This window comes from Melanostigma gelatinosum, assembly GCF_949748355.1.
Source record: "Melanostigma gelatinosum genome assembly, chromosome: 10".
Taxonomy (NCBI): domain Eukaryota; kingdom Metazoa; phylum Chordata; class Actinopteri; order Perciformes; family Zoarcidae; genus Melanostigma; species Melanostigma gelatinosum.
This window is the reverse complement of record NC_136643.1, coordinates 12,089,060-12,104,797: the sequence shown is the minus strand read 5'-3', so window position 1 is coordinate 12,104,797 and position 15,738 is coordinate 12,089,060. Positions and strand designations below refer to the sequence as shown.

Genomic DNA, 15,738 nt, shown 5'->3' with positions numbered 1-15,738 from the left:
TTTTTGTTTTTTATGCTTATGTGTTGCTAAGAAGACACCCCAGAAAATGAGTCACTCAGGTATAGTTCCATCATTGTTCAAAGTCAAAGAATACCTTCATGATGTTAGTTGTAATGAATAAATATATTTTAAAATCAAGTACATTTCTCTGGCATTTATAGTTTTCTACTGTACCGAAACGTACCGAACCGTGGCTCCACTGTATCGTACCGAACCCAACCGTGAATTTAGTGAACCGTTACACCCCTAATCTTTATGTATACCTTATGTCCTAATGTTGCTGGTATCCAGCTCTCTGCAGACTAATACTTCATCGACCAACCAGGTAACTTTAACAGAAGGAGATCTGACTTAAAGCGTCAACCAGGACAGGTATGATATCTTTCGGTCTTTCTTACAATTTCTCGTGAATGATGCCCCAATGCGGTTTCAACCTCACCGTTTTTAGTTGATATATCAGCTTCAGTCAAATGTTTTCGTTTTGCTTTCTAAGAGCTTAGAAATATAGATGTCAACAATATATGTATGTGTTTTTTAACAATTTTTATTTAGAAAAAACAACATGAACAATAATAACAAACGTGAAACATCAAGACATGACATCTTTGGTTACGACAATATTAGCACCATAGTTAAAAGGAGAAATATACATTTATTTAAAGGTTGTCATGCTTTATGTCCTTGTCATTGCAGGTGATCAGCCATCAGCACATAAAATAATAAATTATTGACATTACTGTGATTATGAATTGCAGCGACATTCAATCCTTGCAAAACATAATAAATGGAGCTCACGAAGGATGCTGTGGAACTTAAATTGCTTTTCTCGCTTCAAAACAAGAATGACCAGGTCCTACTGTTAATATGTTTCATTTCCAAAGAACAATTCGCAATTTGTTTTCCCGCTTATGAATAATTATACTGCCATTACAACAAAAAATGTATTAAGCCTACAAAACAGTTACAGAATATAATCGGTTGAATTTTGGATTAAGAAGAATTTGAATTTGTTTCTCGAAATCTTTTTTGCTTTGAAATGAAGCTAAATGCAGAGTCATTATATTCTTTCAGTCATTTGAATATTTGACAAAAACACTGTTTAATCCCTGTTGAGTATTATATTGTAGTTACAACTGTATAAGTCCACAGGCAGAGGCTGTGCTTTATGATATTCACTGTCACTTATGCTAACGCTATGGTTTAGTTGATGACTCAGAGATGCTGTTTAGTGTGGACTTTTATGCGTGTGGTGTAGTTTTCATACTTCAGGGCAGTATGGTGTGTTTGTTTGACCTCTGCGCTCCGATAAACCTATAAGCAAACATTAAAACATACAATTAATATTACATTCTTACTCTCTGAATCTCACTCATGGGAGCAATTGTCAGTGAGCAACAAATATCATGCGTGTTATTATTTAATTCAGACCCTCTAATCTTTTGTGCTCTTACAAGTGAGCACATTAATTGCCCTATAATAGTTCACCACCAATAACAGTTGACCCTGGTATACATAAGGCCTTGTAAAGTCACTTAGGTTGCTCCCACACTGTATTTTGCAAATTTTATAATGTTTTGGTTGTCAGCGTAGGAGCTTGAGAGATTTAGTAATTGCAGGTTACACAACCAGAAATGTGTTAACTTCTAGACATGTACAAACCGTTGTAATAAATAGCTTCCAATGCATTGCCATTTTAAGAGGTCATTCTACATGCTTGCCACTATCAACCGAGGAACAGAAACTTTATTCAAAATATAAATGTCCTGTCAAAATGAATATGCCTTCATGATTATCTGCCGTATTTCACATTCTTTGCTGCATGGGGTAGCTGCCAGTTTTGAGGAGGTGCAGGGACAAAATGTGCCTTTGTGCAACCAGAATTGTACGGTTGGTTTCATCTACTTTGGCATACACTTCACATGTTTTTCTTTATATGTTTGTATAAATTGCCCTCTTATAGATTTTTGGCATGAAAATACATCTGAGGCCACCTTTGAGGTGTTCTTTCAATGCTTTTTTATACATGCTTTTACATCAACAAAGCTGTTAGAAAACACCTTTGCTCTCCCAATCAGCAGCTAGCAGCAACTATAAGGCTATACAGTATATAAGCTGCTGTACATACAGCCCAACATACTTCCGGTTTTCCCTCACTGCTCATCACAGCTGACAAGATCAATAATTTGTTGACTTTACATTACAAAGACTGCTCAGTCTAAGTTGATTTCTGATCATGTTTTATATTTTTCAAAAAATATGCTCCCACTTTCTTCTAACTGAAGCCTCTCTGCCCCTGCAGTTTGTGGTTTTACATCGGATATAACAAATACCCAGAAAAGGAGGAGTGCACATACTGCCCAGCATAAAGTCCTGAAGCCTGATCTGAGGGCAGTTGAATATACACAGTGTCCCCAGGTTGAAGTGGTAGTACTGCACTCCCTGATGCTTGATCGAGGAATCCCTTTTTGTATTCATCATATGTATACATCACTGGCTCATTGTTCCTCATCAAAGCCACCCACACATTCGCTCCTTTGCAATGAACGTGGTAGGCAAAATAATAAATGCCAGGCATGTCACAGGTGAAGATTCCTGTCTCAGGGTTGTAGTTTTGGCGACCATTGTACAAGAGCTTGTCAAAGATGACTGCAGTGCCCACAGGTGGAAAGGGAGTTGTTATTACTGCTGTGAATGCTGGCATTTCCAATCCACTGGCACCCATTACTTCAGCCCCATTGCCTGCATACTTGCCCTTCTTACCATAGCCACCAGCCTTAACACCATCTAGTTCAGGGCCCATCTCAGAGAGCACTCCTGCCATCTCGGGAGACGGACCAGACGGTCCAGGTGGGCCTGGTGGTCCAGGAAGGCCAGGCCCACCTGGTTGTCCAGGGGTTCCTGGTGAGCCCCCTTTCCCTGGGGGTCCTATGGGTCCAGGAAACCCTGGATTCCCCTCACCTGCAATGCCTGGTTGACCTGGTAGACCGTTATCTCCTTTTGGCCCAGGAAAACCAGGAGGCCCAAATGGTCCAGCTGTGCCATCCATGCCAGGGATTCCTTTAGGACCTTGCGGACCGACCTCACCAGGTAATCCACCTTGTCCTTTTGGCCCGGGAAGTCCTGGTGAACCAGGGTTACCAGGTAGACCTTTATGTCCACCGTCTCCTTTTTCACCACTCTGTCCTGGTGGACCTCTTGGTCCTGGCTCTCCAGGCTCTCCAGGCAGACCATTGTTACCAGGTATCCCAGAGGCACCAGGGTCACCCTGGGCTCCATCTAGCCCTTTAGGTCCTCCTTCTCCACAGTCTCCTTTAGGACCAGGTGTGCCTAAACCTCCTGGGGTTCCCATAGGGCCTGGGGGACCTGGTGGACCATTTGGTCCATTTGGTCCAAGCATACCAGGCAGTCCTCCGTGGCCCTTATCTCCTTTTGGTCCAAGAAGTCCAGGTGACCCACCCATACCTTTATCACCCTTTGGTCCTGGAAGTCCTGGTTTACCAAATCCAGGAAGCCCTGGCTTTCCTGGCAAACCTGGTGGTCCTGGATGACCTTTCCCACCTGGCATGCCTGGCTGTCCTGGCAGGCCATTTTGACCTGGCTTTCCTTGACCAGGTATACCTGGTGGGCCAGGCTGTCCTCCTTCACCAGATGGCCCAGCTGGTCCTAGCTCTCCAGGATGCCCTTTCTGTCCTGGTGGTCCTTGTGGCCCTGGTGCCCCATTCAAGCCAGGTTTTCCAAAACCAGGAAGCCCTCGTGGGCCAACAGGTCCTGGGGATCCTGGGAGCCCTTTGTGACCAGGTTGTCCTGGCATCCCCATTCCTTTATCACCTTTGGGTCCAGGTAATCCCGGTAGTCCTGGCAGACCTTTGTGACCTGGCTCTCCTTTGGACCCTGGTTGACCTGGTAATCCCTGTACCCCTGGTTTACCTATTCCTGGCAGCCCAGGTGGTCCTGGGGGACCCTGAGGCCCTGGCTGCCCAGCTGGCCCTTCTTTACCGCCAGGGCCCATTTCTCCTCGTGGTCCAGCCTCACCATTTCCTCCTGGCTTCCCTTGCAGTCCTGGCAAACCTGGTTTTCCCACTCCAAGCCCTCCTGGTGGACCAAGAGATCCGGGTCGTCCCGCAGGTCCAGGCTGCCCATTCCCTGGGGGTCCAGGAGGTCCTGCAGGTCCCTCTGGTCCTAGTGGCCCAGCTGGGCCTTGTTCTCCTTGGGGAATTCCCTCAGCCCCACTCGGGATTGTCTGACCTGTGAGGAAAGAGATAGATATTCAGCCAGAAACTACAGCCGACATTTTGATTATCAATCGAGCACACACGCACATGTAAACGATACTTGGTTGGGTACTTCCCTTTAATATTCCTTCTTTGGTTCTTGAAGAAAAATAACATACTATATGCCATTTCAAATTCAAATTAAATCATTGAGCCCTTGTGTTCAAGATGTGAATATATGTTCACGAAATATTGTTACTGATTGTTGAAAATGTTGACTTTCTCACCTTTGTCTTGGCCACCATTATAGCCGCCTCCTTTACGAGGGTTTTCTTTGCCCTTGTGCATAGGCATCTGGGGTAGCTCCTTCCTGTAGTGGGGATACTGCATATAGGGTACCTCTTTGCCATGGTACTGTTGTTGGGGAAAGCCTTCATTGCCCATGTGTTGGTGGTGCTGTATCGGCTGGTACTGCTGAGGGTGTTGCTTGTGTCCGTAGTATGCCCCAGCACTCACATAATTGAGTACTGCAAGCTGTAACAGGGTCAGCAACAGGGGGACAGGAAGGGGAAGCATAGCCAAGGCCTGTATGGAAGGTAGAGAGGACCAGATATGACCAGATCTGTTTTTAAATCCTGTACATTAGTCAGTAGATCAAATATTGGTGTGGTAGCAGTTTAGCATTTCATGAGCTATGATGAACCTTCAAGTTTATGAGACAAGTGGACAATCTCATTCGCAAAATGCAGCTGTGGGAGGTCACGCTCTGTCTCCCTCTGCTGGATATACATTAGAGCTACACAGTGGTCTGGTTATCAGTGTTTTCAGTCGGTTGCACTTGTGTGTAAAAATGTTTTGTTATAGTGTCACCTATGTAATATTGGCATAGGCAGACAAGAAAGAGAGTTTGTGTCTGCTTTATTTTGTAATAAATGGGCTGGTTAAGTGTGGGCCATTTGTAATTAGCCAAAGTTGCCATTTCTACCATTTCAATATTTATGCTTTTATTCTATAAAACCACCAACAACAGTATCACCCACTGGAAACTATTAATCTTCCTATGAAATAAAACTGTCAATGTTTTAAAGCCTAAACAACATTTATTGGTCGGCCATGACTTTGTTCTTATTTATTTCAATACCTTTCTAAAGACATATAAAGAGAGGTGTCAAGTAAATGCCGAACAAAATATCAACAACAACAACAGCAACAAAAGCAAATCACAATTGGCAGGGCTCAAACCGTTTCTATCTAATATATTTTGGACAAAACTATGCAAACTTTCCTGTATATTTCTAAGAAGGAAAAGCGCATGGACTTCAATAAAAATGACCCATCGGGAGTCCTCCAAAGTCTTACTTTCAGAATAGGATTTTGGAAAGTTTGCTTCTCAGGAATAACGTCATAGCCATGTCTTGAATTGCCTTTGGTTTAAATCTGAAACCCTTTCAGATTCAAGAAATGTATTTGCCATTTTCACCTTAAAAAGAAAATTATAATTATTTGAGCAATGCTCCCTGAGTCAGTTTAAAAGGAAAACAAGAAAAAGGCAGCGAGGTAACAATATCAATTGAAATAGCAGCATTTATTTCACAATAAATATATACATACACCCTAGACATGTAATATCAAGTGTAAAAAAGTGTGCACACTAAATACAGAAGTCCAAAGTAAAACAATGTAGTTATTTCACTACAAGCTGAAGAATTTTAAAAGATTGCACAGTGTAGCTAAGTCCATTTAGTGCCAGGGTATGTGCCAAGTGTCCACTACGTGTGGTATTGAATTCCCTCTTTAACGTCATGTACTATAGTAATCTCACTGTGGCTGAGAAGAAGCTGTTATGGAAGCGTGCTCTGTGAGTGGCGATGCTCTCTGGCCTGTGGTGCCTCAGGTTGTGTTTTCTAAGTCCTTCCACCTCATCAGAGAGTGAGCTTGGTGATGTCGGTCCCTGGTGATGTTCTGTGCCCTTCTCCTGCAGCGATGTGTGTAGAGAGTGAAGTGAATGTATGAAGGCAGTGATACAGCTTAGACTTTTGATATGGTGTTCTGCAACAAATAATGCCCAATCTACTTAAATTCAATATGATACAAAACGAGATGGGGATAAACTGCATTTACTATAGGTGTCCACAAGAGGGAGCAACAGTTAATGTCACATCAAAAAAAATTGAATTTGTCCTGATGCCCATATTATGAGCTGAAACTTTCCCTGTATGCAAATGTGACGTGGTGTGAAAACATGATGCCCATAGGGTCAAGTGGCTAAAGATACTTACATACCAGTCCCATAATAAATCAGTCCCACTGTCTGAGCTGTGTGGTGACATTATAATGAGAACACTTGTATGAACATTCATTTATTGCCTGACTATACTGCTCTTTATACTACATCAGTTGCTCTGACCGTCGAATGAGGATTCGGGTTTGTTTACAATGCAGTCAGTTGCAGTACGCTGGTATCAGACTCGTAGTGGCACTGATCAACCATCGGTATTTGATGAGTTGGGAGTGAGACCGGGTTGTTTCTACAGCATTGCATAGCGAGGCACCAGTTTGGGTCCGTACTCACTTCCTGTCAGCTGATTCCATTCACATACGCTGCACCAATAGGCTTGAACGTTGGTCTACTTTTACAACTGTGAAACGGTCTTTCAATAAGAGCATTTGTTGTTGTTGCTACATTGCTACAAAACATTCTGTCAGGTATTTGACACAAACATTCTCCAGACGATCAAGTGAGAAGATGTCACATGAAGACGCACAGATGATTTTGTGAGCAATATCTCCAGCCATCTGCAGGCCTGTCAGATGTCTGGTCCAACAAGTACATTTTTTAACAAACAGAGTTGCGCTCCAGCAGTGCAGTTCAAACCGTATATTTATGTCTTACAGCCATTATTTAACCCCAGAGCTCTCTGATTTAAATGGTCGGTAGCGGAGCAAGGCAAAGGGATTTTCTCGCTCCAAAGCAGATGAATAACTCACCATGAAGTGCTCCTCTGAGTGTCTACTTGTTTTATTCAGTCATTCTTTACAAGTGCCATTTCCATCCCAGTTTCAGTTGACTTATCTCCTGCCACACTTTTTATTATTTCTAATTCACATCCTAAGCCCCATCCTTAGTGCCCACTCCATCACCGGCTCTTTGGATATTTTCTGCCCTCTGACCTTTTCTCAGTCAAATGGTGATTTTGACATAGCCGTGCCACTCTCTCCCCCTATGAGAGCTGTCCTTTGAAAGAAGCCCACCATAGTTTCCACGGCGACAGAAGCCAGACATGCCAAAGAGTCCGGAGGAATGCTGCTGAGTTTTTCCCAAAAAGTACGGTACCCGGGCCTATAGCTGTGGTCTGTTCCCAGTCTCGTAATGTGAGGTCTAAAGAGAATACACAGAAGTAAAGGAAATGGACAAGAAAAGAGTTGATCTCTGACCTTAAGGTGTGACTAATAATATATTATTAAGTCTAGAGAGAGAGAGGAGAGAGAGAGAGAGGAGAGAGAAAAATGTAAGAATATCTATTAAATTCTTAAGAGGGATCCAAAATATTGCGGTGCATTTAAGGTATGTAATTGAGGATGTTTCTGGGATTTAAAACACAGTCAGATAACATCTAACTACATCAATAAATAAATGGATGGAACATAGAATCACTGACCATTAAAACGTGTATCATCAGTATATTGGTGATGTATGATGTAGGGTCCCTGTAAGACGTGGGAGCTGGTTGTGGGGGTTAGGAAAAACAAAAGTGCACTGATCCTCAGACATTTGTCAGGTTAAAATATTCAGACACACTTATGCCAACAAAAAAAAATATTTTTCACCATCTATCGATTGGTATGCCAGACAAAGTCCAAACGTACAATAGAATGATTTTAATGACACTAAGTTTGTTTTTTGGATATATGAAATGATTGGTGTTCTGGACACATTGTGGCAGGGAAAATTTCATAAGGCATTAAAAAAAAAAGGCTTTTAACATTCAAATTTTTTATTAGAGCTTTTTTTATTTTGTCATTTAAATGTGATTCATTATGATGGCACAGAGATATAGACAGCCGTAAGTGCACTTTTGACACATTTTCATAAAAGATCACTTTACAAAAACATTCTTCATTGGTATTTCCGTTTGGAGAAATTCGATTTGAAAATGAGTGTTGATCAAGTTTTCTCTGACTTGCATAAAACATATTTACATCATTTCCAGAAATTGTAAACGATATAAAAATGTCAAACAGTTAAAATAAATATTTTTTGTTTCTGTTTTAAGTTTACTAAAGAGAAGACGGGTCAAGGATAGCGGTGCAGTATATAATGTATATTGTGATTGACATATTTCTGCTGATATGACCATTTATTTATATATACAGGAAAAGGTTTAACAAAAATATGTAGAACCGTTTTACTGCCTTTTAGGAACTTCCCAGCACAGTTTCGGTATGTGTGTAATGTGTGTAGTGTGTGCGTGTGTGTGTGCGTGTGTGTATGGGTGTTTTTAAAAGGGTTGGAAATATTCTGACAAAACTTGGGACCAGAGATCAGAGGTACCGTACAACGAGGGTCTGTTCAGTGTCATAGAGCAACACCATGACGTTGTCCTTGCGACAGCAGAGTAATGGAAACACCATCTGTCTTTACCTGCTGTGCTTTTCTCCGTCACATTAACCCACATAAGTGTTTCCTGCAGAGAGACTTGTTCATACAGTCGGACTCTGACACAAACACTTACCAGCAAATTTCCACGTTTTAGCTGCAGGCTTCAGTTATAACAAGGTGACTGTTATAACTGAAGTCTGTTATGCCAATTAACTTAATTCTGAAACGCTACTGTCCTCTGTACAGACGTCAGACATGAAGTCACTTGTAAATATGTGCGAAGTCCTGATGGCGTGAGCAATGTGTTGTGAGCTGTTTCCTATTTGTGATATTTACAGTTGCATTTTTCACACGTTGGTGTAAAACAATCTGCCTCCCTCAATGATGTCTCTCTGACAAGCAGTCATCTGTAACAGTGACTGAAACAGGAGCAGCAACCATGTTCTACACCTTTCAGATGTCACCCACGTGTGATTCCCTTAATCAGTTCACACTCTCCACACCGGAAAAGACACGTGCACACCAGGCATGTCCGCCTGCTCACAATGACAATGTTACGGTGATGTGCTGATGCTAAGCAGGTATAATCATTCCTGTGTTCACCATATTAGTGAAGCATGTTTGTGTGCTAACATTAGCTAATTAGTACTAAGCACAAAGGACAGTTGAGGCTGATGGGGATTGTCAGTAGTTTTGTTGATGTTTAGTCATAAAACAAAGTATTGGACAAAAAAAACCTGATGACATGATGATGCTGCCAAAAGAAAAGTGAGAGGGGAGTCTGTATGTTTGTAAAATATTCAATCCATCCTAAGGTTGTTGAGATATTTCCATCCTAAATATCAACCTCGTGGTGGTGCCAGAGGAAAAGTCACCTAAATCATCAGGATTCATCCACTGGGGATCATGAATGTCATCCAAATATACATCCAAATGCTTTTCAAGATATTTCAGGCTGGACAAAAGTGGTAAACTGGTTGTTATTGCATCTTTAGAGGCATGCTACTAAAAAAGCCCGTATAATATAGCAAATTTGCTCAGGCTATGAATGCTATGATATCGAATATCCATGTAACAGTATATTCATATGTCACGATATAAATAGTAACCAGTGAAATGGTAAAATAAATCTGCATCATAATCATAAACTTTTTTTCACGCGCCGACACATTAACAATGAGACAACAGCCTCGAGGGACAACGAGGTACAAATATCTGCGGACTCTAATTTTTCAACATCTGCTGCCAAAATCATGTGTAGCTGGTCATCCACCGCTGAGCTCCCAGCATGCCCTGCCCGGCCCAGACAGTTTAAAAAATAAGCAAACCTCAAAGTAGTCTACATTGTATGTAACATATGTGTATGTGTCCGGCTCTGTTTCACCAACTGCTTCCAGATGTCTATCTTTTTTCCACAGTTTACATAAACGAAACACAGTATATTGTCCGTCAGGTGTGCAACGTGAGAGGACTCATGGGCGTCATGTGGCCTGTAAGATGATGTTATTGCTGAGTCAGCCTTCGCCCAGCGGAAGCTGAGGTGTCGGCTACTACGGTTTAAACAAGCTGCGATCTCCAGAATCTCATTAAAACTGCAGCAGCTGTGCAAAACCAGTTGATAACGAAGCATTACGCTGGTGTTTTACACATACATGCAACTTGTCCACAGCTACAAGTTGGACAGAACTGTATGTATGACAAATTCAATGAGACAAATATGCCTGCAGTCCTATTGTCACTGTGTGCTAAACTCAAAAATAGCAACACGCAAGCAGAGTGCAATCAATGTAAAAGTTATGCAGATCTTTATAAGTTTACATCATACACACCTAAAAATGTTGGACAGGAGCAAGAAAATAGATACTGATAATGATTTAGAGCGGCTGCTGGCTGATTCCTCACTTGTGGAAACAAACCTGTCTCCGTTGTGCTGGATTAATATTGCTCACGCACACATGCACAAAACCACACGCAATCCAGTGACAGAGTTCAGCCGGTGGGACGGGGGCGGCCAACATTCTTCCTCAAAAGCACCTTTTAATCTCACCTCTCGTGCATCAGACTGAGATGGAAATATCAGCTCTGCGTCTACTATCCTCACGTCTCCAGACACATCTGTCTATCCTCTCTCCTCTGTCAGATACAGACAACTCTCTTCTCGCCGTCTCCCTTTCTTCCTGTGTCTCTGTGTGAACAGAGCAATGCCTGTACTGCAACGTCTTCACCTTCTGCCTCGTTTCTATCGGTTGGCCCTCGTCGGGCCTTTTTCTCCCTTTGGAAACTTCCAGGTTCAGTGACCTGAAGCCACTCGGTGACCTCGCAGACTTTAGCAGGAAAGTCCAGTGGTGATGAGATGCGAGAGGTCGAATAGTAATGAAAACATAATGTGTTAGGATTTAACAATACATTTGGTGTTTCACTGTTAACATGAGCACACATGTTTTTGCTTGTGCTTTCTGTTTATATATTTTGAAAGGAAGAATTACAGAAGCATTTAGCACCTAAACTATTCATTTATTCAGTCTTTGAGTTTCTCCTTCTGCAGCCTGACCAAAAGCTAGTGTTTAAATCACAGAGCAAACCAGGCTGCCTTCCTCCCTGCACCGCAAACCATTTACAAATGTACACATAAGCCAGCAGTACCCTTGCACTCACTCCTGGTAAGTGCACTGACGGTTTGATGCGGTTTCTCAGTGAAAAGGGGAAAAACATTTGCAGCTCCGCGGCTGCCCTGAAACGCAGCTTTTATCACAAAGCACCCCTCGTAAAATGAACACCTCTTCAAGTCACGCTGCGAACGCCCTCGTTCAAACAAAACCTCGTACACACACCAGAGGAACAGAGCTACTCCACACACACACACACACACACACACACACACACACACACACACGCACACACACACACACACTGCCACAGCTGTGCAGCTAAATGAGCAAAGTGTTTACCTCTGTCCCTCTCCTTTACCATACCATCATTCTTGCTTTTTATTGGATCCTTTTGTCCAGTGCATTCCTGAAGTTGGCTGAATAATGTGTACCAGGAGGGTACAATGTGCACACACACACACACACACACACACAAGTGCAAGCACGCACTCTGTTTGAAAGGTTACTTCTTCTGCACAGGACCAGCTTCTGTAGCATTGTTCACACACTAAGGTCACCGCAGGAGCCGTACACTGATTTTATACGATGATGCAATGCAAAGATCACGAAGTAAAGAAAGGAGGGAGGAAAAAAAGCCGACACTTTACGTGAAACAATGAGAGATGAAGGATTCGTAATTAGGTGAGCAACAGTGAAACCCTTTAGAAACGTGTGCAATAGTTTTATTTGCACACAATATAATGTGTGTTTTATTTTAGGTCCCTGAACAACAGCAAAGACAAAACCACAGAGTGATAATTAAACAAGAGAAAAAGACCTGATCTTCATGCTCACGAAGAACAGAAGAGAAGAAGAAAAAATGATGGTAGTTTTCTGAGGGCAGATCTGTGTTGAAGGCCTTGATGAAAACATAAACTTCTGAATATATCGATTCAAATAAATAGATTTCATCCTTAAGCAGGTGAATCATATAATGGTCGCTGTGACTGACAAGGCCCCAAACCGATGAGTAATCAGGCCAGAGAGACAGAGCTGCTCAGAGCCGAAGATGGTGTTTGCTCTGGAGTCTCTTCTCACCAAACTGCTGCTCTTAGCCCCGTCGCACACATCTGACAGTTTGGCTCCAAGAAAAGCAGACAAAGTAGGGATGCAGCAGCCTTGGAAACATCGCTCGAGCTCAGGCAATGTTCTGCCTGCTTCTCTGCGGGATGACGATGTGCAGGAATGATGCTAACTCCATGGCTAAAGGTCATGTTTATGAGGCCTTTCAATTCACATATCGCTGACATTTCATTTTTGTCGCTCTGAGACAAAAACACGCAAATGATTTTGGACAAAACTATAAGAATGATCAACATTCATGACCATCTAGTGTACCTGTTGTTGATCATGTATTTAAATGAGAGCTTCTGTTTCAAGCTTTAATGTTGGATACGTTGTGTAAAAATGAATCACCCCACTTTAAAAGAGAGTGAAAAAAGAGGAAACTATTCACCCAATAAAATATTTTCACCATGCATTCCTGACAAATTACAATTTCTATGAAAACAAACTTTAAGTAAACGAATCAGAAGATGTATTGGATGTATAGTATTTAGTGGAACAACACTGGAACTCACAGAATGAACAAACACTTCAATAATGGCAAACAACTATCATACAGATTCACAAGAAAATACTTGCATTAGTCATACAAATAAAATGCTAATAGAGCCTTAAATCATATGAAACACAGGATATGATGAGAATAGGACAGTGCTTACCTTTGCGAGTGGCCGCTTATGGGGAAATAATCAATGCAGTCAGGCTGACGGACAGAATAGCAGGCAGACAGACAACCACACAGAGGGATATGTGCTCATAACAGACGCACACCTTGAGGACACAACTTATATCTGCTGGAGGGTGGAGCCACTCGGGTGGGTGGGAGAGAGAGAGAGAGAGAGAGAGAGAGAGAGAGAGAGGAAGGGAGGGATGGAGACTGGACTAAGAGTAAATATAACCTCCTAAATTCATTCATTAATGATGTGATCTACGGGCCCAGTGTATGCCGTAAAAAGTATTTCATTGTTGAGCCCAGACACACCGGAGCTGGTTGTTAAAGATCACCTGTCCTAGCACACACCTGGGGAACAACTGTAAAACAACACACACACACACACACGCACACACACACACACACACATTACCAGACATTAAAGGAACTGAACAATTAGAAATAGGTCGTCAGCGGTGAGATGTGACCAAATATATTTATCTTCCAGGTAATGATAGAAAGTTATATTCAAACATTTCGGTGTTGTGAGACTCCATACTTATACTCAACTTCATTATGTTACATAATTCCCTTTTTCCTACGGCCGTGGATACAAGACTGGGATTAACTATTCAAAATATGAGCTCAACAAATAAAACCGAGCGTATTGCTGTAATTGATCCTTAGATTTAGCATTCTGCCACGACAGAATTATTGTATCGATTATGGTAATGTTTCTTTTAAGCCTATTATATATATTATATTATATATTATTATATATTACTTAAGTAAAATTTGAATGTCGGGCTGTGACTAAAAATAGCATATTTTATTTTTCATTACGAAGTTCCAACTTCTTTGGTTCAGTCAGGATGATCCTCCATCAGTGAAAGCTCGATGTTTGAATCTGTCTGGAAGCAGAAGGAAAAAATAACTTCCAATCTTTGCATATACACCTGTCACAGCAACACGCGCGACAGATTCAGTCAGCACGAAACGTGGTGAAAAGCTGTCCGATGAGCACTTAGGAAACGTGAATTCAGTCTCAGCCGTGGACGAAAAATACTCTTTCTTTCTCAGAGGGTCTTTGTTGGTCGGTGATGACAGACACTTTCCAAGGCAGCTTTGACACCTGTCTACCAACTCTTAGTAACTCTGACGTGTCCAGCCACGAACTATTAAACGCTGTGTACATACAGCCCGACCCTGTGTACTGCACCTCAGCCATGACTGTGTGTTTTCTCTTTTATTTCCTTTACGTCAATCGCTGTGTTCCCTGCTCACGGGATTTTAGATGCAGAACAGAGGCCAGCAGTGTGTCCTGGTTAAGGATGGCTTGTGTGTGTGTGTGTGTGTGTGTGTGTGTGTGTGTGTGTGTGTGTGTGTGTGTGTGTGTGTGTGTGTGTGTATGTGTGTGTGTGTGGGTATGTGAGGGATTGTGGGTGCGTGCGGTTCCAAAGTGACACAGTGGTGTAAAAGGGTGAATGTCCTGTTGCACCTCCGACAGCCAAGTGTCAGCTTAGTCAGCTTATTGCTCTCGGAGGGACTCCGTCGCTGAGGACTGTCAGTCTTTTGTGATGATGTGATGATGTTCTCAGTGGTCTTAAAATGTTTGTCTCTATGTCGAGTTAGGATAGCATTAAACATCATTCATTTTGTTGTATTGCCCTGGGTGGAAAAAGATCTAAAGGGTTCAAAGGTTAATGAGCCATCTATCGTTCTGTTCGCTTCATTGCTATAATGTTTGTATATCTAATGTAGCCCTAAAGATGAAATACTACAATGAAGTTTTCATCTCTTGATAGCTTGTAATTGTTCCCCACCCGCCCACTAAAAACACAGAACTCATATAAATGCAATTAATGCACCACACTCACACACACACACACACACACACACACACACACACACACACACACACACACACACACACACACATGCACACACTTAGAGTTGCGGTGTGAAAGGTACACGATAACCAGGGGGTAATGAGCTGTGTGTGTTTGCCCTTGTGCTTCAATTCTCTTCCTGTTCCGTTAATGAAGCCTCAATGGGCCTCACAACTGCCTCTCGCCATCCGGCCTGCACCTGTTGTACTGTGTATGCTGCTGCATGTGAAAGTAGACCCTGTGCGCTCACTCGGTATACTCGTCTCAGCTCAGCATTCAATCTCTTCTTGTGCTGAAATGAGGTCCACGACTCGAAGTCAACTTAAAGCTGCACTAATCAACAGCATTACGTTACGATGCGTAACGGGAAAGGCGTCGCTTTGTGACAAACTTAAAGAGAATTATCACCTGACTCAGCAGTTCCCTTCAGCTCTACGGACCATATCTGCATCTTTCAGGACATTGCTTTTAATTTCACTGCAACTTCAGAGTCTCACAGCTCCCATTTGTCAATTAGCATCATTTCCAGCAGCTGTTTTCAGAAACAAAAGCTCTGATAAACCGACTGTACCCAACCTGTCCAGCACCGAACAGCAGCCAGACAAAGTTGGCAACAAACTGGTGAACATAGTGGAGCATTTAACAGCTAAAATGCCAGATATCTTCCTTAGGA

The 15,738-nt window shown here is 42.3% G+C and overlaps 1 protein-coding gene across 1 annotated transcript; it reads right to left on the bottom strand.

Annotated features, from left to right (window-relative positions):
• Positions 1 to 585: 585 nt before the first annotated feature.
• Positions 586 to 13,263, bottom strand: col8a1a (collagen, type VIII, alpha 1a). Its single transcript, XM_079277656.1, has 3 exons — positions 13,184 to 13,263; positions 4,499 to 4,796; positions 586 to 4,245 (listed from the first exon to the last, which is right to left on the bottom strand). Exons 2-3 carry the CDS (start codon positions 4,785 to 4,787, stop codon positions 2,309 to 2,311), a joined length of 2,226 nt encoding a protein of 741 aa, XP_079133782.1. The 5' UTR covers positions 4,788 to 4,796; positions 13,184 to 13,263; the 3' UTR covers positions 586 to 2,308.
• Between the last annotated feature and the right edge of the window lie 2,475 nt (positions 13,264 to 15,738).